At 41.8% G+C, this 27209-nt stretch overlaps 1 protein-coding gene across 1 annotated transcript in view; it reads left to right on the top strand.

Annotated features, from left to right (window-relative positions):
• DNAH11 (dynein axonemal heavy chain 11) overlaps nt 1–27209 on the top strand; it is a 323392-nt gene that overhangs the window by 216698 nt on the left and 79485 nt on the right. The window contains exons 63-65 of the mRNA XM_075587148.1: nt 4745–4846; nt 11262–11396; nt 19911–20084. Coding sequence (XP_075443263.1) covers nt 4745–4846; nt 11262–11396; nt 19911–20084 — 411 coding nt within the window. The remainder of the gene's footprint in view (nt 1–4744; nt 4847–11261; nt 11397–19910; nt 20085–27209) is intronic.

Raw genomic sequence — 27209 nt, 5'->3', positions numbered from 1 at the left:
GTATACATACTGTAGTTACTGGCAGTCTCACTCAGTGTATACATACTGTAGTTATTGGCAGTTTCACTCAGTGAATGGAACATAGCACAGTATACATAGTGTGACAAATGGCTCCCTTATGTAGCGCTCCCGTTTGTCTGGGCTCTTCACGACATGGTCTTCTAGGGTTATTTAAAGGGAAAAAAGGACAATACGTAGCACCATATTGTGTAATTCAGGCTCCTGCCTGTTTTATTCCATTACAGTAGGGGACTGTGGCTTTAACATATACACATTGGAGACACTCAGCCATTAACCTTCAGCGGTTTATTCTTATATCGGTGACAGAAAATATCTCAGGCACCCTGTCACTTTAAGAAACAAAATCATAAAATGAATTCCTACTCCTGTAAGGTGACTAACTGACAGCATATACCTGTCTACGACTCTGGCCGACTAAGCTAGTTTCCAGCTTTAAATAACACACATATATAACGAAATAACATTGAGTCCTTATCTGTTAGATGTGGACAGCGTCCCAAGAGATCCCATGCAATCCTTCTGGGTACTCCAATACGTGAAGGGGCATCCTCCCTGAACTGAATGCAGGGGAGAGGCAATGCACAGCATCCAGGCTCTAAGAGAGCAACTGATGCAGCAAACCTGCTATAAATATCTGTTCCTTAATTAGGAGAGCAGGTGAGGGAAATTAGAACCATTTTAAGCTCTGGTCTGCATTTCCCATCCACCAGCCCCCATAAATGTGAAGCTGTGGAATGGATCCCTTTTACACAATGTCTGCCCTTTCTGATCTGAATTGAACAGAAAGCTGCCTAATATCCTGGGACTACTGTATGTCACAATAGTTATTGGCAGTCTCTCTCAGTCAATGGAACATAATATTGTTTACATAGTTATTGCTAGTCTCACTCAATGAATGTAACATAATACAATATACATAGTTGTATGTATGCCTTTATTTGTGTGGCACCATTAATGTACATAGCGCTTCACAGCAGTAATACACGTGACAATCATATAAATAACAAATAATACAAATAACACATAATGGGAAGAAGTGCTTCAGACATAAAAGTAACTGTAACAGGGACATATCTCTGTTAAAGAAACTTGCCTCTAATCCAGCAGTGGGCTGGTTAATTGCTGGAGTACAATCAACCAGCTCCACCTGCCTAATCACAGCTCTGTGAAATAGCCTGTTCTGAGACAGGAAGGAGACTTCCTGAGCTGATAATTGGAGCTGACCCAGGAAAGACAGAGAGGATTCCTTAGTCTCACAATTGGGGGCTGAACAAAGGAAGGAGAGATGTCTTGAGCTGCAAAGAGACTGCACGCTGACAGCAAGACAAAGGGGACAAGATTCTAAACCTGGATCCTGACATTGCCTTAGCACACAGGGGTGCAGACCCAAGAGAGCAGAGAAGCCTTCCCCTACAGCTACAAGACACAGATAAGACTTTCTTATGAGACTGTTGTATAGCTGTATATATGTATATATATTTGGGCTGGTAAATAGCTTAGCTTTCCATCCAGTTAGAGAGGGCTGAACTACATGTGTAGATAGTCTCCAAAGCGGAGATAGGTTTTTGTTTGGCTTATTTTCATATGTTTTCCTGTGTTTAAGGGACAGGCGCAATAAAGCCTAATTTTAGTTTCACTTTAAACGGTCTCCATAGCGTACCTCTGCACACGTCTCTTACAGTAACATTTAGAAATAAGAGTCTCTGCTCCGAAGAGCTTACAATCTAATTGGTAGGTAGGAAGAATGTATAGAGACAGTAGGACAGTAGTGTGTCTGCAAGGGGGCAGGGTTTATGTTATGGACAGTCTCACTCAGTGAATGGAACATAGTACAGAATACATAGTTATTGGCAGTCTCACTCAGTGAATGGAACATAGTACCGTATACATAGTGTGACAGAAACCAGTGAATGGTAATAAATTCGATATATAGGGCTCCCAGGATACTGGACAGCTTCTATCCTGTTTAGGCTGAAAAGTGCAGACACAGACGGGATGTACTCCATCCCACAGTTTTGCAGGTGCTGGAACTGAGGGATGAGGGGTCCAGACCAGAGTTTGTCTGCTGTCTGATTTCTGTAACCTGTCCTGCTAATTAGAAAACAGGTATTTAAAGCTGGTTTCCTGGTTCCTCTTTCCAAGAGCCTGGAGGCAGGAATGCTGCTGGAAGCAGAAAGGGGAAACCCTTTCCCCAAACAGGGTAAATCATTCTGATCCATTGTTAACTTGTAAAGTTCCTTATTTTGTTTGTTGGAATTGGGCAAGATGCCAAACCCAAGTCAGGGTTAACCTGTGTTAGTTATTGCTCAGATGAGCAAGGTTTTGTTTTGTATTTGTATTCAGTGTTGCAGTCTCAGTGTCTGGAACTGAATAAACCAGGCAGAAATGAAGAAAAAGAAAAAGAACTCAGTTAGAATAGCACTCAGTTATCTAAAGTGATGAATGTATTGACTTAAAATAATCTTTAATGGGTTTAATATTTAAAATAAATGGGTGCAAAGAATGGAGTAAAAATTGATCATGACACAATCTGTCAAATGTCTCAGATTGTGTCTTAAGTAGCGTTGGAAAGCAGGTGCTATCCCTGGCCATGGTCAAGGTGCCATGCCGGGCCATGGTGGTAGTGCTCTGGGGGTGTGCCTAGGGCGTCACAGAGTTGGTTCACTCTCATTGGGTGAACCGCTCACGTGACCGGCCTGTCGCGCCAAGAAATCAGTTTGAACTGATTTCTTGTGCAACGCGCGCCCCCTCCTGCCGCATGAACATTAACACTGCCTAAAGGCAGTCTGTTCGCTAAGCGTGCGGACGCGTCTGCGGCACCATGGCCCCAGCCTTAAACTTGCAAATCATGAACATACTGTAGTTTTACCCTTCCTGTTTTTTACTTCAAAAATGGGTTTCCTTAGTTACATATTTTTCTTGCCATCATGCCGTGTGCCACAAAAGCATATACGCAACAGTATTTCTGCCCTCGTGGGAGTATCTTCAGGGTAGACAGATCACGTTAACAAGAGATAAACCAAAAGTGCCATTGTATGTCGGCATATATCAGAATTAAATATATATTAAACAATATAAGGATTTGAGGATTGTTTTTTAATGGTCAATGTTTAGATCTCCACTGGGAATTTGGCCTTGTGAATGAGGGCAATGGAGACTGAAACGTTCACCGCTTATGAATATCCTTCAAACATCTGAAACAGTACCTACCGTATTTCTACTTTTTAACATCATAAATACAGTATGTCAGCCCTAATAATAGTCCCTTGATGTGACACAAATTGTAGTCCTCTAATATCTTGTAACATAAAAAAAAATGTTTTAGAGCGATGGGTTGTACTGTTGCATTTCTGCTTACTTGTATAAGATAGAAATGAGCAGCCTGTAGCCGTTAACTTAAATCTGAATAATAGCGTGATTTCTCCCAGAATCGCTGAATATTTGGGGTATTTACTATGACCGACATCCAGAGACTAGTCAATCAGAGTTGCATCCGTTACTCATCTGCATGCTACACGTACTTTCTAAGTTCAAGCTACTGTATGAAGCGCACTGTAAAAAGAACTGATTTTACTTGTAGTAATTGCTCTTAGTACCTTACAACAGTAATGTCAGAAATATCAACTTACTGATTGGGTCTCATTGATTCCCAGAATTGTTTAGAAGAATACAATTTTTTACATCAATGCCTGTATATATATATATATATATATATATAAAACAAATATATAATCGCCGCGCTTCTTCATGTAAGGAGCATGCAGCTGGCGAAGGGATTGGCCATACAAATGTGAAAAACAGACAGTGAATCCCTTCTCCCTTTGGAATAGCAATAATTGGGGTGTATATATATATATATATATGAAAGGAGTGATTAAAGTAGCGCCAATCGTGAAACAGTAGATAAATATGTGATATTAACAAATAGATGATTCAAACTACCTACAAAAATAAAAATATAATAAAAATAATTCCCATAAAAATGTAAAATAATTACAAACTAGAATATACACTCTAATATGGCAAATATATACATACAGGTTGAAATAATAAATAGTCCAAGCGCAATGTCCAAACCCTAAGGTAAGGTAAGGTTATGTCTTGTCACACCAAGCCTATGGTGTAGAGGTAAGAGGCAAGGCATTGGTATCAGAAGGTCCCGAGTTCAATCCCTTCATGTGTTTTGTAGAAAATGTATTAATGTTTAATTGTGTGTCTATAGTCAATAAAGCATTGAATTGAATGTTTGAAAAAAAAATGGCACGCGACGGAATGAGCATAGAGATATGAGCACGTGGACAGCAGGAAGAGGAGAACACTGGTAAGGCGGCAAAATGGAGGAGAATGAAATCTGTAATGAGGGAGGCTTGAGAGCTGATGCCGGTGAAATTTTGGGGTTTAGCTGTGTATATATATATATATATATAAATATTTTTTTTTTAAGTTTACATAAAACCAAAATGTACTGTAACCCTGATAACATTGAAGGCCAGCAGGATGGGCGCGGCTTTTTCCACCACACCCTAGCTTGAAAATACCTTGCTTTGGTTCATCATGCTTAAATTTGACATGTAGCCAATTGGTCAGCCACTGTACATTATCCCTTTGGCTTGTGGGGTTTGCCCCCTCCTCTCCTGGGTCATGAGCACACCTCCAAATCCCTCTGGGCACCTGCAGGTACAAATACCACTTAATAATGCACAACCCCTTTGTATCATTTCAGGTATATTGTGACGTGGAGCCTAAACGCAGAGCATTAACCCTGGCCAATGATGATCTGAAGGGAGCTACTGAAAAACTTGAGGCAATCAGGAAGAAGCTTCAAGTAAGTTTATCGTAATACAAATTCTTAATCTTGTTTTAAGATGGGAGGCATCAGATTTTTAAACTGTTCATTTAAAACCTTTTGTTATACGTAGAGGGGATGAAACAATGAGCATTGTGCATAAACCTTCTGTAAAGGAGTTTAAATGTAAAAGAAATAAAAAGAGCTGTCCCACTTTACTCCCATATTTTTTCCATTTCATCATAAATTAAAAACTCGTTTTTTTTACGGGGATGTGTGCAGGATATTCAAATAACTTTCCACCCTTAGCTCGCCCTGTCCAGTTCAGGGTCGGGTAAACACTTTTCATGTGTAAGATCTTACTTGGCGCACAGTGACATATTTAAAGGGATATATTAGAGAAAATAAGAACCCTGTAATTTTTACTAGTGTATACACCGTTTTAGACAGGTGTGCCAAGTGTTTTGGGGTTTCCTTAATACTACTTAGTTTTACTTAAAATTTTTGAATTCTAGTTAAAATTTGATGTTTGGATTTTTATATAACGTTTTTATGTAGAGACACAAGCAAAGAGAAATATCTTGTGTATGTGTGCAGATATGGCACCTATTTTTGCAGACATGTCTCTGTGGCTATTGAGAGGGTTCCAGCAATAACAACTTGTTTCATATAGATACAATGGGACATGGTAATATAACATTCATATTCCTAATACAGTGCAGTATGTTGTCCTCAAATCCTTTTTAATATTAGTTTCTAGAGCTCATACGTAGGTATCCCTCAAAATGTGAGGGCTACAAATATCAGCAAAAGTCTTCCACTGCAGGGAAAATCCGTATGATAGCAAAATACAGTAACTAATAACTAGTACAACTATGACAGTAGGTGTATTATTTAATTGAGATATCATTTTCATGAAAGGTAAGTGACAACCTTTCGACATTTTTTAATTTAAAGTACAATCTAATTGTTATTGTTTTGTGTGAATTCCAAGTGTTACATGGATGGCAACAAGAGTTCAGTTACAAAAGCCCAATTGGCAGTGCTCCTACGTGTGGAACACACGTCCACTTCATCAGGGCATTGATTCATTCTAAACCACCATGGATTTATACCCATGGACCGCTCCTCATTGGTTCCTTGCAAATTGGTTAAAGGAAAAACATGAAATGGGACCCATGTCTGATGTACACAAACCATACATAACAATATATCACCGACAATCTATTTATTCCAACTATACGTTATTATAATTTGTTTTACATCAGTAGACTTTTTTAATAGAAATATATATTGAAAAATATGTGCAGAGAATATTATATACAGTTGTGTGAAAAATAAAGTACACCCTCTTTGAATTCTATTGAATTCTATGGTTTTACATATCAGGACATAACAATCATCTGTTCCTTAGCAGGTCTTAAAATTAGGTAAATACAGTACAACCTCAGATGAACAACAACACATGACATATTACACCGTGTCATGATTTATTTAACAAAAATAAAGCCAAAATGGAGAAGCCATGTGTGAAAAACTAAGTACACCCTTACTGCTTCCATAGGAATTAAGATGCTAAGTAGTAGACAGATGCTGCTAATCAAATGCCCTTGATTAATTGATCATCAGCAAGTGTGACCAACTCTATTAAAGCTGAAGTTTTAACAGTTTGCTGGTCCGGAGCATTCAGGTGTGTGTTAACACAATGCCAAGGAGGAAAGACAACAGCAATGATCTTAGAGAAGCAATTGTTGCTGCCATCAATCTTGGAAGGGTTATAAGGCCATTTCCAAACAATTTAAAGTCCATCATTCTATAGTGAGAAAGATTATTCAAAAGTGGAAACATTCAAGACAATTGCCAATCTTCCCAGGAGTGGACGTCCCAGCAAATTCACCCCAAGATCAGACCGTGCAATGCTCAGAGAAATTGCAAAAAAAACAAGAGTTACATCTCAGACTCTACAGGCCTCAGTTAGCATGTTAAATGTTAAAGTTCATGACAGTACAATTAGAAAAACAATGAACAATTCTGGTTTGTTTGGAAGGGTTGTAAGGAGAAAGCCTCTTCTCTCTAAATAGAACATGGCAGCATGGCTTAGGTTTGCAAAGTTGCATCTGAACAAACCACAAGACTTCTGGAACAATGTTCTTTGGACAGACGAGACTAAAGTGGAGATGTTTGGCCATAATGCACAGTGCCACGTTTGGCGAAAACCAAACACAACATATCAGCACAAACACCTCATGCCAACTGTCAAGCACGGTGGTGGAGGGGTGATGATTTAGGCTTGTTTTGCAGCCACAGGACCTGGGAACCTTGCAGTCATTGGGTCGACCATGAACTCCTCTGTATACCAAAGTATTCTAGAGTCAAATGTGAGGCCATCTGTCCGACAGCTAAAGCTTGGCCGAAATTGGGTCATGCAACAGGACAATGATCCCAAGCACACCAGCAAATCTACAACAGAATGGCTGAAAAAGAAAAGAATCAAGGTGTTGCAATGGCCCAGTCAAAGTCCAGACCTCAACCTGATTGAAATGCTGTGGCGGGACCTTAAGAGAGCTGTGCATAAACAAATGCCCACAAACCTCAATGAACTGAAGCAACGTTGTAAAGAAGAGTGGGCCAAAATTCCTCCACAACGATGTGAGAGACTGATAAAGTCATACAGAAAACCAATACTTCAAGTTATTGCTGCTAAAGGTGGTTCTACAAGCTATTGAATCATAAGGTGTACTTGGTTTTTCACACATGGCTTCTCCATTTTGGTTTTATTTTTGTTAAATAAATCATGACACGGTGTAATATGTCATGTGTTGTTGTTCATCTGAGGTTGTATTTACCTAATTTTAAGACCTGCTAAGGAACCTGCTAAGGATTGTTATTATGTCCTGATATGTAAAACCATAGAACTCAAAGAGGGTGTACTTTCTTTTTCACATGACTGTATATATATCTGGAGCACTCACTGGAAATCATAGAAAATAAAGCTTGACAGAGGACCAAGAGGTCGGAAACATCGCTCTAATTTACTTGTTCCTGTTCTTTGATGCAATAAATACATTCTACGATTTCCAGTGAGTGCTGCAGTTCTGTTCTTTCCTGTATCTATCTTGGAGCTGGATGGTGAACGTGGCCCCTCTGCAAGCACCCTGTGCACCTAAAGATTAAGTATTTTTTCAATTTTCTCTGCATATTGTTTCTCTACTGGACTTTCTTTTGTGTGTGTGTGTGTGTATATATATATATATATACATTGTTTAATTGCATTACATTTTCTCTACAGTATCACGCTATGGAACTTGTGCTTCTGTTTTTTCTTTCTTTCTGATATATATACATATATATAACAGAAAGCTATGGAACTTGTGCTTCTGTTTTTCTTTCTTTCTGATATATATACATATATATAACAGAAAGAAAGAAAGAAAAAACAAGTTCCATAGCGTGATACTGTAGAGAAAATGTAATGCAATTAAAAAATGTAGAAAAAAGGGTCCCGTGGACCTGCACTCACAAGAAATAAAAAAATAAACAGCATGTATGAGGTAATACTCAATAGTGGGGACGTCACTGCTAGGATCTGCAATAGATCCGTAGAATTGCAAAACGCTGTAATCCAGTCTGGTATATAATAGGAGCAGACAAGTATGGGCAGCTCCAGTCACACGATGTGGGTAAAAAGGAAAGCAGGAGGGAGGAAGGCGGGGAGAGTCAATGGGTACTCAGCCGTAGGTGTAACTCACAGTCCTTAATTCCTCACCCACCAAACACCAGCGGTGTCCTGCTGGATATCTCACTGCCTCCTCACATTGAATCAAACCCCTGTGTGCCGTCTGAAGGTACGAGCTGCAACCCCTCAATGCTCCGGGGAAAAAGCGTGCATACGAGCCTCGGTGACGTCACCACGTACAACGCAACGTCCTGACGCGTTTCGTCACTGGAGGGGACTTCATCAGAGGCTGAACCGTATCTCCGGAACACCCCTAAATAGCCCTTGTTGCTAAGCAACAAGACAAACTTGTATATATTATTTGTATATATTATTTTTATATATATATATATATATATATATATATATATATATAATGTATTGATATATATTATTTATTGATATATACAGTATATTATTTATTGATATATATATATACAGTATATACTGTGATAAAAAATATATATCAATAAATAATATATATATATATATATATATATATATTATTTATTGATATATTTTTTTATATATATATATTATATTATTATATATAAACAAAAGAAAGTTCAGGGCACTCAGTACAGAAACCATATGCAGAGAAAATCGAAAAAAGACTTATCTTTAGGTGCACAGGGTGCTTGCAGAGGGGCCAGGTTCACCATCCAGCTCCAAAATAGATACAGGAAAGAACAGAACTGCAGCACTCACTGGAAATCGTAGAATGTATTTATTGCATCAAAGAACAGGAACAAGTAAATTAGAGCGATGTTTCGGACCTCCTGGTCCTCTATCAAGCTTTATTTTCTACGATTTCCAGTTAGTGCTGCAGTTCTGTGTGTGTATATGTATCTATATATCTATATATCCAAATAGTACAAATGATTTGCATAGTATATATTCACATACAGTTTTCATAAAGATACATCCCTACACTTCTATAAATGGATACAACAACTATATAATATCCATTTCATAAAAAATATCAGTTATGTATTATATAAAAACAGGATTTTGCACACTGATAATTGACATTTTTAATACATTAACTCTATAACATATATGAAGGATGCCCCTTCTATCGATAATCCACAAACTGCAGAAGAAAGACCTCAGAAAAATGGGACAGATGAAAAAAAGAATAAAAAAGGCCATTATCAGTATTTGTAGAGGAACTACCAACACACATCTTATTTCTGTTATACTTGAGCATCTATAGATAGTTTGGCCAAGCTAAACTACCTATCCCTAATGAAGGGAACTAAATCAAATTCTTCAAACAGACCTTTAAGGATCACGGTATCTAACTTGTAGATCCAGAACGTTTCCCTATTGACCACAATACTGTATGGCAAATGTTACCCCCTCTCTTATCCATTTGAACTTTGTCACCTTAAAAGTACATTTTGCAGGATCCTTATTGTGAAATAATTTTAAATTTCATGAGACACTATGCTTATCAAAGCCCTTTTAATATTATTTACATGTTCGTGCATCCTTTTCTTTAGAAGACTTTTTGTCAGACTAATGTATTGATAGCCACATGGGCATTGCAATAGACCGACCACATATCATTAGGTAGTTAATAAAGCTCTAGATTTAATTGATGAATTTTAGATGCCCTTCATTTGTAGCTAGTGATAAATTTAACCATTTGTTTTTCTGAAATTAAACTTTTTTCTTTTTATTGATTTTAGTATCTCCCAAGATAGTAATATCTGATTCACTACTTTCAATAAGGGTATCTTTTAAGGTATCCCTATCTAATTCCTTAGCTTGTAGGAATGCCTTATTTATAAATTCCAGATCATAGCCTCTTTCCAAAAAAAGTCCTTTTAGAATTTCTGCCTGCTTTAGACCATCGTCTTCATTGCTAGAGTTTCTCCTCAATCGACGAAATTGGTCAAGTGGTGGTATGCTGTTCATCCAGCCCATATGGTGGTGGCTGGAAAATATAATATAACTATAGCACTCGACTTCTTTGAAGAATGTTTTTGTAAAAACACAAGTTCATTCATTCTCAAAAGAAGATCCAGATTCAATTTGACGTGTATCAGTTTTATATTTGAATTTTAAATTCAAATCATTATCATTCAGATGGTCCATAAAGAGCTTCAAAACAATATCATGATGATGTGCTCAGTTTATAGATTATTAATTCATATGTGTGCCTTCTCATCTACCCATGAATACATTTGAGTAGCTTGGGCAAAATAAGCAGCCAAAGCCGTACCTGGAATTTGTAAATAGAATCGACTGAAAAACAGAAGTTATGATAGAGAATAAAGTGAATACTACTCAATATGAACTTTCTTTGTGATGTCGACATAGTGACACCTCTATTCAAAAATTCTTCTGTCGCCTCTATACCTTATCGTGAGAGATTCAGGTATAGAGGGACTGAACATCCATAGTCACCCACTTTAAGTCTTCCCCCGACACTATCTCTTTCACCAACTTCAGGACGTGTAGAATCCTTTGTATAGACAGCAGATATTTCTCTAATGTAAATCAATATAGTGAGAGAGCTTACCCATAAGGGAATTGATCCCCAAAATAATAGGCCTTCCGGGGAGTGGGGAGTGGGGGGTGGGGGGTTAATCAACTGCATATTCATTTTTGGTAAATAGTAGAAGGTTGGTATCTTTTAAAGCACCTGACTCACAAAGGCATAATGTACATTGAAAATTTAGAAGTACACTTGAACTGTGAGTAAAACTAAAATGTGTTTCTCTATTGTAGGATCTGGATAATAATCTGAAAAGACTTACGCTTTCATTTGAAAAAGCGACAGCTGAGAAGATCCGTTGTCAGGAAGAAGTAAATCGAACTAACACCACCATTGAACTGGCCAATAGACTTGTAAAGGGACTAGAAGTTAGTAACTTTTAATTTCTCAGAACCACTTGAAAAAGATGTACTGTAACAATACATTTCTACATTCAACTCAGAAATAACATAATACTTATTTGTACTAGAATCTATGCATTCTGGTATTTCATAAAACCATTACTAATCTTCCCAATGGATCAGATGATGAAAGTGAATATTTTTTTAAGTGTGTGTGTGTGTGTGTGTGTGTGTGTGTGTGTGTGTGTGTGTGTGTGTGTGTGTGTGTGTGTGTGTGTGTGTGTGTGTGTGTGTGTGTGTGTGTGTGTGTGTGTGTGTGTGTGTGTGTGTCAAGGATTAACTGCTCCCTGGGCCCTATATAACTTTATATAAATATATTTGATCATAGTCTTCATTTGTCAGTTGACTTGTTTTAGAAATCTGTCCCAGCAAAATGACATCCTAATATGAGTTCTTTGAATCTATTCTCTCTCATTATCATCTAAAAAATCACAAACAAACATGTTTTTAACATTTAACTGCTCGGTCCATAGCAAAAACAATTACTACAATTTCACATGGGTACACCAAAATAGTCTGATTTATACCATCATGTATATCACATCACATGTTTCAGCAAAACAATGGGTGCTATGTCTGACTTAATGATCCGTCTGTCTTTCTCTGTCTCTACCTTCTTAATTATTAATTATGTCCATCTACGGTCTATTAAACTGAAAAATATATGCAGTTAAGCAGAGTCAAAATTCTGAACATTTTACAACTTGAAGTGAGACATTCCCTACAAATTTAAGGCCAACATCCAGAGGACAGATAACTTAGGGTTCATAACGGGCCATTATTTTCAGGGTCTGGAATGTAGTAACTCCACCTTTTAGTTATGACTTAAGTAACATTAGGTAAATCCCTGCGTTAACTTTAATGGACCTTTGTGGATATGCACTGTTAGGGTAAATACCTCTTTTACATAACATTAGCACTAGCGTCCGTTATATTTAACAGATGCCCTTTCCAAATGGAAACATGACATAACCTAATATTATTGAGTTTTGAAGATACACAATAACGTTTACTGAGGCGTTAACTTATTTTAGCCATATGTTAAGTCAGTGATGTACCTGTGTGTGTGTGTATGTGTCTGCCACAGCAGTCACAGTGGCAGACTGGAAGAACTACAGACTGAGAAGGACCATGGATCTAGGCTTACCAGAAGCACTCCTGACATTATCTCCCCCTTCCAAGTAACGTGCTCCAGACAATCCACTTCCTGGCTTCGTGGGATGCCTTTTTTTAAAAGCCCTGACCAGGAGTGGGGCATTAACATTTCCCGCCAGCTCCCAAGATCTCTTTTTGGGACTGTAGCCCATCCACTGGATTAGGTACTGCAATTTCCCTTGGGATATCCTGGAGCCCAAGATCCTATCAATACCAAATTCCACCTCACCATCAACCTGGACAGGGTCAGGATGAGGAATGCACCAAGGAAAAGGATTCTCCCGGAAAAGCTTCAGTAGTGAGATGTGAATTACCAGATGGACTTTTATTGAGTCAGGGAGTTCCAAACGGAAGGTTTGGGTTGATCTAAGGAAATTTGGAACAGACCTATATAATTCTGTCCAAGTTTCCTAGTGGAGATCTTTAGGTTTCTTGTTGATAGCCAGACTTTATCTCCTACTCGCAACATAGGATCTGATCTGCGGTTCTGGTCAGCATTTTCTTTTTTCCTGGATCTCTTGTAGAGAAGAAAGTCTCTCTGAGACAGTGGGAATGAAACAGGAGACTGGTAGGGGAGGAATGAAAGTTGGGTGATATCCATAGTTTTTTTTTAAAATGGGGTTTGCTGCGTTGAATTATGCAGATTGTTGTTGTAAGCGAATTCCGCGAGGGGCAAGAATTTGTCCCAGTCGTCCTGGAGATGGCCTATGAAACAACACAGATTTTGTATCAGGGTCTGGTTTGTCCTCTCTGTCTGGCCATTTGACCGAGGGGGAAAGCAGAGGATAGATATAGATTGATTCCCATTGTAGGAGGAAACCCTCTCTAGAACTTGGATGTAAATGGCACCCCTCTGTCAGCAGTCTTGTCTGTAGTGCGCCCTGAGATGGACCCCCAAGGACATGTAGGTACAGGTAGTGTCTGTAGCAAGCCCAGAGGGGAGGCACGAGGGGTCTTGTTCCTTGCACAGGTGTCTCAGGAAATATCCATAAATGTGTCATCTTGTGAAAGTTTGGGCCAGCAAAAAGAGTGGGACAAAAGTTCCTGTGTCTTTTGGATACCTGGTTAGCCAGCAGGTTTAGAATTCTGCATAAGTTGAAGGACTCCCAACATTACTCTTTCAGGAACAAACTGTAAGGAATCGGGGAACATGTCCTTTGCGACGTGTTCCCTCCTTATATGTCGCCGCACAGACCTCCGCTCTAGCATCAGAGCATTCGCGCAGCTCTTCTAGGCTGCCACGGAGCTTAGCTGTGCCCCCTCGTACGCGCCGCGCTTCTCTTGCACGCGGCGCACTCATGTGATGCCGTGCACCGCTCCCCAACTGTGTGGCAAGTATTCCTAATACCCACTTGTCTCCTGCAGCCTATCCTAGCCTCCACAGAGGCCACGACTCCACTCCGCCTTCCTTGCAATTGGTTCCTGTCTCCTACTTATACCCTGCTCTCACTCCAAGTCATTGCTGAGCATAACTGGTTGTAGCCTTGAGCTCCTGCGTTTGTTGTGCCTTGCTCCTGTCTTGCCTCTATTGCAGTTTGGATTCTACGTGTACCGACCCTGCTTGACTTCTGAACCCCTCTGGACATCAAACCCCGTCTTACCCTCGACTCTGCGTACCTCTCTAACCCAGACCACGGCTATACGGACTTCTACGATTCTGTCCTGTCCAACCCCAGACCACGGCTTAACAGACTTTGACAATTCTGACCTCTCCATCCCAAGACATTGGCAAGTATCAGGACTAACCCGCTCTCTCCAACCCAGACCCGGCTACATTTGACAATCCGCCTGCCAGGCAAATTTCCGCTGCTGTGGGTGTGTGGTTCTATACTTCCCCACCTCAGTACCGGGGTCCTATCTTGCTCGTGGGCAGCGCAAGCGTTACACAAACAGACGGTTTTGGAAGGTCAAAAGGTCATCCTGCAGATCCATATTGACATCCGGCGGAAGGATTGTTTAAAGCAGTTCATCTAATAGGTTCACTTAATACATCAGAAAAGGTCAGAGGAAAAGGTAATGCCAAGGAAATGTTTATTTGGCAGAATGGTTTCTTTAAATTTAGCACTTGAAGAGGAATTAGGAGACAACCTGGAGAGAGCATCTGCGTTCCCATTCTTAGGTCCAGGGCAGTATGAAATCAGGATATTTAATTCTAAAAAGAATAGAGCCCAACAAAGTTGTCGGGTAGACTGTCTCTTTGCTGATCAAATACATTGTTAATTTCTGATCAGTAAGGATGGTGACCAGATGAGTGGCTCCTTCCAGGAGGTGTCGCCATTCAGAGAAGGCTCTTTGCTCCCAATGTCATACCGTAGTTCTTCTATGCTGATGACATTTGGTAAGCATAAGATATATAAGGGTGAAGAAGCATCTTTCGTCGAATCTTTTGAGAGAGAATAGCTTCGATGGCAGTCAGAAGTATCAAGTTTCACTATGAATGGAAGTTCAGGATTTTGATGAATGACGAAAAGTGCATAAGTTAAGAGTCACTTCTGTCACTCAAAGGCTGCATTTGCTTCTGGGGACCACTCAAAATGAACATCTTTTCAGGTGTTTTGGGTAATGGAAGCAGTTAGACTACATACATTTTTAATGAATCATCTATAGAAATTGGCAAAGCCCACAAACCTCTGAATATTCATCATGCTCTTTGGAATAGGCAATTCCACAACAGCTTGAATCTTACTAGGATCCATACTCAGCTCTTCAGGGGAGATGATATACCCGAGGAATCGCATAAAGGTTTTTTCAAACTCACATTTCTCTAGCTTTATATATAGTTTGTCTATGGCGACAATGGTAGGTAGTGGTAATCAATGGTTGTGGGCATCTATTTTTAATTGTGATGTTGTTCAGTTCCTGAAAGAACCCAAAGAAGAGAGCGGCCCCAGCAAGAGAGATAGAGGGTCGAATTAAACCTTTAGAAAGGTTCTCTTGTAAATACATTCTAAGGACTTGTGTACTGTAGTTCAGGTTTGGAAAGGGAACAGATTCTCCCAAAAGGAATTGCTGCACTTGGCAGCAATTCAATTGGACAGTCATATGGTCATTGTGGAGGGAGCTTATCTGCATTTCTTTTATCACACACATCCTGAAATTCTTGATATTGTGGTGGTGGTGGTGGTGGTGGTGGTGGTAGTGTAGCAGAATGAGTGGAGGAAATTCCACACATTGCCATTTTATCAGGTGACCATTTTGAGAGCAGGCAAAGGAGTTCACAATGCTCTGGGGGAAATTGGACAGTTCTGGTTTTCCTGTTGATTTGACGGTTATGGACCATGAGCCAGGGATTACCCAGAATAACTGGAAACTGAGGTGAAGTAATTAGGTTAAATTAAATCTTATTGGTGGCTGGGCTCCACTATGAGGGTTAGCTTACCAGTTTCATGGGTAATAAGACCAGGGCTTAGTGGAGAACCGTCATCTACTTTCAACTTCACAGGAGAGTCTTTGGGCTTGGACAAAACCAAGCTATCTTTGGCAAATTCAAAATCCATACAATTTCCCCCGCACCTGAGTCAGTCACAGCAGTGGTAGAGATGAGGTGAATAGCTTCCTTAAGAAGAATAGTCAAAAAGAAGTAGGGGTACCTAATGTGAATGTTGCTATTCTCTTGAGTGGTGAAGTATACAGGTTGTGACAGATTGTAGCTTTATGGACCTTGAGTGGACGAACACCTCCTTGGATTGTTAGGACAACTTGCTAGGAAAATACCACAGTTGCCACAATACAAACATAAGTGTTCAGAGTGACATCGGCTTCTCACCTCAGAGCTGATTCGTCCTCAAACAGTGTTCACCTGCATTGTTTCAGCTTTTGGAGCTAGGGAAACTGCCATTTCTAGAACCCTTGAAGTTGACGGAGTAATAAACCTTCTTGAACCAGGACTGCCTGTAGTGAAGCTTTGTTTCTCTAGTCTCCTCTCCAAAAATCCTTAGGTCTATCTGGATACAAAAGTGAACGAAGTCTTCCTATACCGTTGGAGCAACAATCTGAGCAAATTCATCCTTTATCTGATCAGACAGGCCCCTGTGAAAATGGAACCTCTGTGCTGATGTATTCCAGGTTGTCAACTACCCATCTACAGAATTCCACGGCATACTCAGCAGTGGTACGCCTACCCTGGCGAGATTAATCAGAATTGCTTCAGCCATAGCACAGCGATTAGGGTCATGAAATACAAGGCTCATCGCATCTATGAAGATGTGTAGGTTACTTAGCTATTCTATTTTGCTCCAGAAGACGGGATACCCAGGGGTGGGCCTCACATGTTAATAAGGAGATAATCAGTCCTATTTTAGCAGAATCAGTTGTATAGTCAGACAGAAACATCCTTTGTTAAAAAAAACAGCTAGGCAGGATTCCTGATTTATCTTTGCCAATTCAAATCAATTTAGTAACAAGGTCTGTAGTGTAAGACTCAAAGAGAGCAGCATAAAGAGATACATTACTATGTTTTTAACCTCTATCATGAAGCATTGAGTAATATTCATGCACCTTCAAGTATGAGAAAATGGTCTCCAAGGACATAGGGTTTTCCTTGATAGTGGTATTTTGTGAGTCTGGGAAAATAATGTTTACAGCGATTAATTGAGACCATCAAACCTATTTCACTGTAGAATAAATACTTTGTGACTAGAAGACAAGTAGAAAAATATCTAGAGTGATGATTTCCCCTACAGTATATAGCATTGACCTGGAAGCTCAAGCATCAGACTAATAAATCTAACTGTTTATATTTAATCATTAACTAACTCCATAGCTAAGCAGCGGTTAAAAATTAGAAATGGGCCATCCTAGCCAAGATGACATTACAAGCAATCTATAAGGCATTAGAATAAAATGATAGTGATTTTTAACTGTCTTGAAATGTACTACACTGCATGTTCCAACTCTTAAACTCTTGTTAGCCAATGTCACTTGTGATTTATGACATATGGATGGTATGGTGGAATTATTGAATATTTAAATAAATGATCATTCCATGTTTTTAGAAAATCTTAAAGTTCTTTCTGAGATTAAAGAAAGGATTTTCATTTTTGTTTACGACTTACTTACATGAGACATAAACAGGGCATAGATCAATCAAGTTTTTTTCCCCTCTAAATAAAAAGAGTTTTCTTCACTGTAGAAGATAAGTTAAAGCTGAAGTCTCACTTACTGTAGCAGCTATGTATTGGATAATGGTGGCATCCTGATTACTTTTAAAGATGCAGAAATACAATACTGTAACTCGCATCAACTGTCGGCCTCACCAGATTGTCTTCTTTATTTTACTGATTACTGCCACCGCTGCTCTCTCATCTACCCAGAACCATAATCTATCTTTAGACTGAGTATTGGCGATCAGTGGTAATTAGTAGGGCCACATGAGCAGAGTTTACAGGTATTTCTGCAAACTTTTAACATTTTACTATTTCACTAATTCCAAAGTGCTTTGTGAAATCATTCAACTTGGCACTCTCAGTAGTGCAACAATTTAATGTGAGGTTGTCAGCACCCGCGTCAGAATCTGCAAGCCACCTGCCAAGCATTAAGTCAGTGTGCATTGCAATTTCATCTGATATACTCATTTGCAAAATTTTCTAAAATCGCTTGCTTTGCTTAATGCTGAGACTATAAATAAGGCACACACTGTTTCTTCCACAGCTTGCAAAAATTGCAAATTCTTGGACTTTTTTGTTGTTGCTACTTTTGAAGTTCTTTGAGGCTTGGCGAAACATTTGACAAGGAATCGAATTTGGGGGATAAAATGCTTAAAATTTAGCAAATGCATTTTGGACAGTTTTACATGTAGCCCATGGACCCTCCCCCCCCCCCCAACCTCACATTGGGTACCCTAGAGTGTCTCAAGGTCTGGCTACATGTCTGAGTGTGATGCATACCTGCTGGCAACAGGAGGGCCTGAGTCTCCCGCTGTGACATGGGGGACAACAGGACAGGTTTTTGGGGTGGATGCCTTCGTTCTCCTCTAATGGTGCAGCGCCTCCATCTGTAGCAGGCCCCAAGGATATGAGGTGGAATCCCTACTGCAGAATCCCCTCCCAGGGATGAGAGATTCCAGTCTCACAAACACTGTCTCTTTAAATAGCAGCAGCTCTTTATTAGCTTCTCAGCAGTAGCAGTCAGGTACAGAATATACACAGCCAGCCAGCTGTCCTCCTTCAGGATGTCCCCTGCCTCCACTCTGAGCCTAAGGCCACCCAGAGTGGGGCTAGCTCTTCCCTCACCCCCTAAGCAGGATGAGAGGTATTTGGTCCACCTAAGTCTATCAGCTCTACTCATCAGGTGGCTAACTCCTCACTACTCCTACACACTTCACTAACCAACTTATAACACTAACTCTAAATAGGAAGTGACACTGCTCTTTAATAGTTTCAGCAGGCACCGCCCATGTGTCTCTTGATTGGACACAGGGTCAGGTGACCTACCTTCACCATTTCAGGGCAAGTGCTTGAGGTGGGGGAAACCCATGATAACTCCTGGCAAACCTGCCCTTACACAGGGATTACTGCCAGGAGGAGGATAGAAATATAGCCCATAAACTTATAAACATATAGACCATAAACTACATACACATCTGTATTTTCTCGTATTTGCTGTAAGCTTTCAGAGCAAAACATGAACATCATGTTTTCCTTGGAAATTGGATAATTACTCTAAGAATTTATCAAATTACCTCAGCCTTAGATTTTAAAAGGATTATCTAATGAAGTCCCAAATGTGGAAGGTCATTACATTACCAAACTCAGGGGGGAATTGCCCTGCATTGCATGGCCTTCCAACAAAATGCACTGCTGGCCCCTCAAGTGCCAAATGTGATTATGTTACTGCTTCGGTGCTGGAATGGCCTGCAGATAATTTCACTGCACTCAGCTTTACTCGGTTAACCCATTGAGTGCTGGAGTGGCACTTCCGGCAAATGGTGCGGTCATGTGATCACGGCGGCCCTCAAACTGGAAACGGCAAAGGACGAGTCCTCCTCTTCCATTTCCCTGCGTAACATGGGAGTGCAGGATGCGATCTCCCCTGCAAAACGTAGCCGCTACACCGTGGTGCCCCTGGATTGCCCCAAAGAGTTAAGTGTTAATAGACTCCAGTGACAGTGGTACGCATGTTAGAAATGCACTGAGAGCCACAACGTTCATCAAAACGAAGTGCGAGACATCTCTAAGTGGGTTTGGAAACTAGACATTGTTGTCACTAAGTCACTGTTAGAGAATGTTGTTCTAATTCCTTTTATGAACTAATTGTCAGTGCAGTGTACAGTAAATGTCAAACATATACAGAACTTATTATGAAGAATTCTAAAATATTTGTTTTCAGTCTGAAAATATTCGCTGGAGTCAATCCATCAAAATCTTTGAAGCCCAAGAGAAGACTTTATGTGGAGATGTCCTGTTGACCGCTGCCTTTGTATCTTATGTTGGGTCCTTTTCAAGACGCTATCGTCAGGAACTAATGGAACATGTATGGATTCCTTTCCTCAAATCGCAAAAGGTGAGGCTTGACTGCTTATTTTACCACAATGAGCAATGTGAAGCAGTACTTTTCAATTGTAATTTAATGAGAAATTTGCTGCGATATGAACAAACCCTGCAAACCTAAGCACAATTGTCTCTGTAGATTGTCTTCTGATTTACTGTAATACAAATGTATAGAATATGTCATTTGTTTTTCACATGTTTCAAGAGCATCAAACAATGTATTTGTAGTGGATATAACAATCCCAACAGTCCTCAGTTTTGTTGCATATTTCAGGCATAGGAATTTCAATAGATACTTACAGTATGTGGCAAACACCATCCATTGTGATTTCACTCAAATGTGTAAATGTAGTAGTGCTAAAAGCAATGTTACTTGTGGGAGAACATGACTTGGTGGTCCCTAGGTCTCCTCGAGGGAACCATGAATGTTAATAAGCCTATTGTGAACAAATATAACATTGGTAGAAAACCGATAAGGGTCGCAAAGACTGTTGTATTGCTGGTATTTGGATATAAAGGAAAGCTAAGTACAGTATGATCTGATACAACAAACTGTATAGGTTTGCTAATATAGTACAATTGTTATACTCTACAGTGTTAGATACAAAGAAAATTGAGTAGAGTACAACACACAATTTAAAATAGAAATCATCTACATGGAGCTGTAAACGTAAGCTACATTATAGAATATGAAAGCACAATGAACCCATGTGCTTAGACCTTCATATTTTACATGTGGCTAGAGATGGGCGAACCTGTAAGAATCCGTTCTGCAAATGTTTCCCAGTTTTAGACGTGCAATCCGATCTGCGGAATGAAATCTGGAGGTGTTTTGTGTCCTCGTAAATCCGTGTGGAATCCTCGGAATCTGCAGTGAATTCCGTCCTATGTAGAATCTACCAGAATCGGTTCTGCGGATTACGTGGAGTCCAAAACTGAAAGCATTTATTTTGCCACTCCCACTTTCTGCATGTTTGTCGCACACTTTCTGTTAAGGGAAGGGAGATGGTGTGTGGGACGAGAGAGATTAGTAATAGAGAGAGGGAGAGAGATTTTTTTTCTTTTCTTTTTGTTTAAATTATTTGTAGTTGTATTATAAAATAAAACCAGTGCCATGCGCTACCGCAAGGAGACAGTCGGCGATTAGGGAGGTTAATGCATGGCTAAGAAAGTGGTGTACTGTAGGAAGGAAGCTTTTGGGTTTTTAGAGCACTGGGACTCCTTTTCTGAGAGATGCCATCTTTATGCTAGGAACGGATTGCACCTCAATGAAGAGGGATCTTCTGTGCTAGGGTGGAGAATGTTAAAAAGGTTGGAGGATATTTTAAACTAGGATGGAGGGGTGAGGGAAATGAAACAGATAATAAACTAAATAGAATATATGAGGAAACATGGAGTTATTGGAACACTGCTGACTGCAGGATAGGATATGGACCCGCAGGGTAGAGGTAGTCCCTCTATTGGAGCCTCTCGCGCTCCTTATCTGGTAGTGCCCGTCTCCAGATGGTATCGGAGCGGGCGATGAAGGCAAGGTAGTGTACTATAACATGAGTATGAGAGAGTACAGCCACTTCCTTAGCATGCTGCGGAAATATGCCAAGAACATGTCCTCCAACCTACTAAAGTTGGGGTCAGAGGGGGCTGCCATGGCATAGGAACCACACAAAGATTCGGAGAGCTGGTGGTGAAGGTTGAGCCTGTCTCTCTGGTCGGCAATACCCCCTCGGTGAAGGGCGTGAGTCGAAATAGCATCCTTTATCTCCTGGATCAGATGGCGAGGGATGCGGGCACCGAGCAGAAGTAGGTGGTGTACAAGCACTTCTGCTTCTATCCAGTCCCATCACTCATAGTCCTCCGAGATACTTGAGTATCGCTCCCCCATGATATTACAGAATGGGTGGGGAAGGACTTCACCTGTAAGAGTCCCACCAAAAGCCAGAGCACTTGGATCAGTCGATCTGAGCTAATGAGGCCGCTGTATAGACCTCTTGGCACATTTGTGCCCACTCCTGATCAACTAGCTCCTAGTCCACGTCATCAGTATAGGCTGACCAGACTATCCGCATGTCAGGCTCCCTTAGTACAAGCAAGGTGAGCCTCTACCTCAGTAGTCAGAGGAAGGGATCAATGGCCAGTGTGTACAGTTGCCCGGACAGGGTACATCTTGACGTACTCACCAAACAAACACTAAAAGGTGCTATCAGGGACCAATTAATCTTTAACAGACACTCTGTAGAGGCGTACAGTATCTGCAGAAGGCCCACAAATTGGGGGCTAAACCTGAATGCTTGCAGAGTTTGTTTAAGGTAATGATGATCCACCCTGTCAAACACCTTCTCCTGATCCTAGGGAAGTAAGACCAGTGACAGACCAGTACTCTGCACATAGTGCAGCAGGTCCAAAACCGGAAAGATATTATTATGAATTATTTGTTCTGGGACAGAATAGGACTGGTCGGGTGAATTACCTCTGCCAGCATGAACATGAGCCTCTGCGAGACCGCTTTGCTATGATCTTTTAGTCCGTATATAGCAGCGAGACTGGTTACCAGTTGGAGATGTGGTGGAACTTCAGAACTGCCCACCGACATGAAAGGAGCATGTAAGGATCTCTGTAAAATCAGGTCCCACCGTCTCCCACAAAAACTGGAAGAACTCCATGGTCAGGCTGTCTAGCCCTGGGGATGTTCCACGGGAGCTTTAAAGAACTCGACAAGAGTCAGCAGTAACTCAAGCAGCTCCCTTACACCCTCACTGACCATGGGACGCTCTCTACATAAGATCCTGCAGAGAACCAGTTAATATATAAACTCTAGGCTCTGTCCCAGATACTCTCCGGCTCTATCAGAGGTGAACAATCGACCACAAGTAATCAGGTGATGTGCTTATGATTTCCCTTCTTCTCCTCCAGTGCGCAGAAGAGGCATGATCCATCTCCCTATTGAAATGGATGCGGGATGTCCCCCGAGTTTGCCATTCTTCCAAGTGTCAGAGCTCAATTCCTTTCCACGTACACACTCTACAGGTATTGGTCCACTGACTCAGATAGACGCTTCTCAATCGAGAACTTCCCCCCTTAGGGCTTAGATCAAAGCTGTGTGCTGTCTGCTAGCACCTGTGCAGTACTCCTGACACATGAGGTGCAGGCGAACCGTGTCTACATCCTACCATTGCTCTAACATGACGAAGTTCACCCTGAAACCTCTCCAGGCCATCCAAAACTCCTGGGCCGACGTTGCTAACCTTGTCGTCTAACAACGTGTTATTAAAGTGCCATTAAGCGGCTGAGGGCACTGCTGTTATGAGTGCCACTGTCACTGACACACAATAGTGGTCTGTGAACAGCGCAAACCTAATGGCACTGGACTGGGCTCGTGATAGGCTATGGCTGGATATATACAGTCTGTCGATTTGGGTCCCAGGACACAGTTCACCCCACACCCTAACGTAGGTGAACTCATTGGATGCCCTGGGATGTTATTTTCACTAGACAACAACAATGAAGTTGTATCTGATTATCTCCCGCAGCGCCGACGTGGAGAGGGGGTACGGCTCTGTCCCATTTTGGTCCAGTGCCTCGAGAGTGCAGTTGAAATCACCCCCATTACTATGCACTCATCCGCGTCAACAGTCTCAAGATAGTCGGGCAGTGTGGTGAAGAACTGCAGTCTTGCAGGTTCTCTGGATGGAGTGTACACGTTAAAAAAATTGAATAAGTAGTTCTCGCGCTTAACCCATAGATGTAATAGATGACCTAGAACAACAGCTTTGGCAAGTTGGAGCTCTGGCTGAAAGGACTCTGAGAACAGGGTCGCAACCCCATAAGATGACACTGTGCCTCGCCATTCCAGATGTCAATTGGCTTCATCCTCTGTAGTGGTATGGGTTTCTTGCACCAAGCTTACAGAATACCTTCCCTTCCGCAAAAAGAAGAGCATCTGGAAACTGCGAAACATGTCATTACTGTATGTTTTTTATTCCTAGATTTTGATTCTGAGCAGCACCTCAAGCACTGTAATTATCCCATCAGCCAAGAAGGGAATTCTATTTTCAATGCCTATTATTTGATATTACCATACTGTTCATATTTTTTTCATTTATTTTTTTCACTTCACATTTTATGGGCATTATTTTGTGATATTCACTTAGTCCCGCTTCCTGTATTGGAGTACATATTTACCTTTTCACTTCACTGACGTGTTAGGCCTCGGACATGGTACCGTCTCCTTTGTGGAGTCGCACGGAGACTGAGGGAAAGCGGATGCTTTCCCTGGCCATGCTTGGCGGGGTATTTGGGGCATGCCGAGGGGCGTCATGTAGCTGGTTTCGAGCTTATTGGGCGAACCGCTCACGTGAGCAGCCTGTCGCGCCAATAAATCAGTTTGAACTGATTTCTTGCGCAACCCGCGACCCCTCCCGCTTCCGCCCGCATGCCACATGGACGCGAACACTGCCTTAAGGCTGTCTGTTCGCTCAGTGTCCGCACGGTCTGCGGCACCATGTCCAAGGCCTAAATGTTTTTTTATATCATAATTTGATATTTGCTGTCACTTTGTTCACTAATACATTTGGTGCAAGCCAGGGTTCCTTCTTACCTCTTGCAGAGAACCTAACTTGGACTCCCCACAAAGAGGGCCCACATCCTCCCCACGATATTTTTTGGGGTGCCCGCTACAGAACATCCCCCATAACCCCTTCCCTCAAACCTTCCACCATACCCCCTACCACCAGTGTCATCAATGGGGGTCAGTTCTATATTATCCCCTTTCCTCCGATGACACAAGCTGGGGCAATTCCCCAGGTGTGCCACAACTAGAGGGGAAACCTGATTGACCCCTGTGTCCCTGAAGAGTTGTTTCCAGTGTGGTAGATGCACCGAAACACGTCTTCAGCAACGTTTTTCCAATCAGGTGGGGTAGTGGAGGGCAGCCCAATATCCATGTCCAGGGGCAAGGCCTCATGCTGCATAGCACTCTGCCCCCCCATCCCTGGCTCCTGGGAAACCACCCTATACCCTCCCACCACTTTCAGAACCCCTGACCTTCCAGTCTCACCCCTAGGGGATCTGTAGTGGGGTCTGGCTCAGGCTTGCTGATTTTAAGCAACTATCTATTGATTCTAGCAGCATTACCTCCTCGATTTGCACAGTCATTTTGTGGGCGGGTGTGCAATAGCGTCATGGATATGGCTATAATTGTTCTAGTGGTATACATTCACTTTTTTCATAGCCAGAACGGGGGAATCCAGTACTGAACTGTTTAGCTGCTTATTTGCGCATGCGCCAGACGACGGGACTGGGGAGTCTCCTTTGCCACTGCCAGGGGTGTGTCTTTGCATCTGGTGAGCTCCCTATAGGGGCGTGTTTCACCGAGAGTCAAAGACGGCTGGTATGGGCAGGGAGTCCTTCAGTACTCTGCCGCGGGACGCATGCGCGATGAACGCGACTCTCATTGGTCGGTGACGTTTCGTGACGTCACTGTTTGGCGCGAAAAACGGCAGTCAGCTGTATTTAAACTGTTTGTTATACCGTGTATGGCACTTCTTGATAAAGTGCTCTGCACGAAACGCGTAGAAGGGTTGCTGCCCTCTATTTTAATGGCTTGTCAATAAAGAATCGTTTGCCAGACCTGCTCCTTCTACTCATTGCTGTGCGCTGCACACTTTTGCCTTTGCTGATTTTAATCACTGGGCCGGAACAGGTTACCCTATGTGGAACGGACGCCTTATTCCACTTTGGGGTCTTCAGAGGGTGAACATAATCTTTTTCACCCTTCCATCTATAGCCACCCTCCTGTTGGTCTTAAACCTCCTCTTCCTGGGGGGCAATTCCCCAGGAGAAGGTGCCACTGTCTCCCCCAGTGGGAGTTCCCTTCCGCTCCCCCACACCCTGTGAGGTGCATATATTGTTTGTAGGGTGTGCTTGAGGGAACACAGCGGTGACAGAGGGTGGCTGTTTCATGGTGGCCTTTTTTCTTTCCCCTGAAGATCACATGTCGCTGCCAGAGAAGGGACAGCGACCTCTTCTATGGCGTCAGGGGGACCTGAGCCATTGAGTGTCCCACTTTGCTGGGCTCAGTGGGACAGGGTACTCTGGCAGAGGGAGGAGTGGGTTCAATAGCTGGAGCAGATCTTACTAGCCTCTTTGGGCAGCTCTTGTGAACATGTCCCAACTCCTTTCACAGAAAGCACCTCATTCGTGCCATAGAACACCCTATGTAGGATGACCTCGTAGGGGACCCCAAAGAACCCCTCCACAGACTCTGGGCTGCCAGGCAGCAGCAAGGGCATATCAGGGCTTGCAGATGCAGACACATAATGCAGCCTGAGATGAAGGGGGGCACATTACACAGGATGATCCATGTGCCCAACACATGCCCCTCTGCACAAGAGTGTGGGTGTCAGCCAGTATACGGAGAAGGAAAACTCCCTTCCCATACTGTACATTGTTCTGGCTGCCACAGATGCAGAAGGGCCAACTACCATTGCTACAGCCCTAATATGTGACTATGCCCTGGCTATATGACTTTAGGTAGACACTCTATGCCCTGGCTATGTGACTTTAGGTAGACAAGGCCCCAGCGGTGGAATTGCTGGGTCCAGTTCCTGCAGTGACCACCTGCACTCATGATGTAGCTAGGGCTGCAAGGGTTAAGCTGCTAGCAGGAGCTGGGGGAGGTGAATCTGGGGCATTGGTTGTAGTAGGCTTGGGGATGTGGCTGTTAATCTTTCTGTGAGAGGGTGTTATTAAGTTTCCATGATGACGGAACGCTATATAAGGCAGGAGCTTGGCAGCCTCTGTTGATCTGCTCCTGACTAAGCTCTGTTGTGAGCAAAATGTGTAGGGCATCATGATGCTGTGACATCATATCAGGAAGTAGGGGCAAGCATAGGAACGTAGTGCTGAGGAGCTTTGCCTATTGGCAAGGGTGAGCTTAGATTGTTATATTGTTGAGCATTTTAGCCTTTTTCATTGCTATTGGAAACGAATTTAGCCTTTGATAACCTAATATTTTAGGCAATCTGGTAGCTTTGCAGTGGGCAAAAATAGCACTAGTAGCCGATAGGGGTAAATCTCTATGCAGAGGGCTACAGTCCTTGATAGAGGTGAGAGGATGTTGTTTTTAGTATTATTGCTTTGA

The sequence above is a fragment of the Ascaphus truei genome, chromosome 2 (assembly GCF_040206685.1).
Source record: "Ascaphus truei isolate aAscTru1 chromosome 2, aAscTru1.hap1, whole genome shotgun sequence".
Taxonomy (NCBI): Eukaryota; Metazoa; Chordata; class Amphibia; order Anura; family Ascaphidae; genus Ascaphus; species Ascaphus truei.
This window is presented reverse-complemented; position numbering and strand designations above follow the sequence as displayed.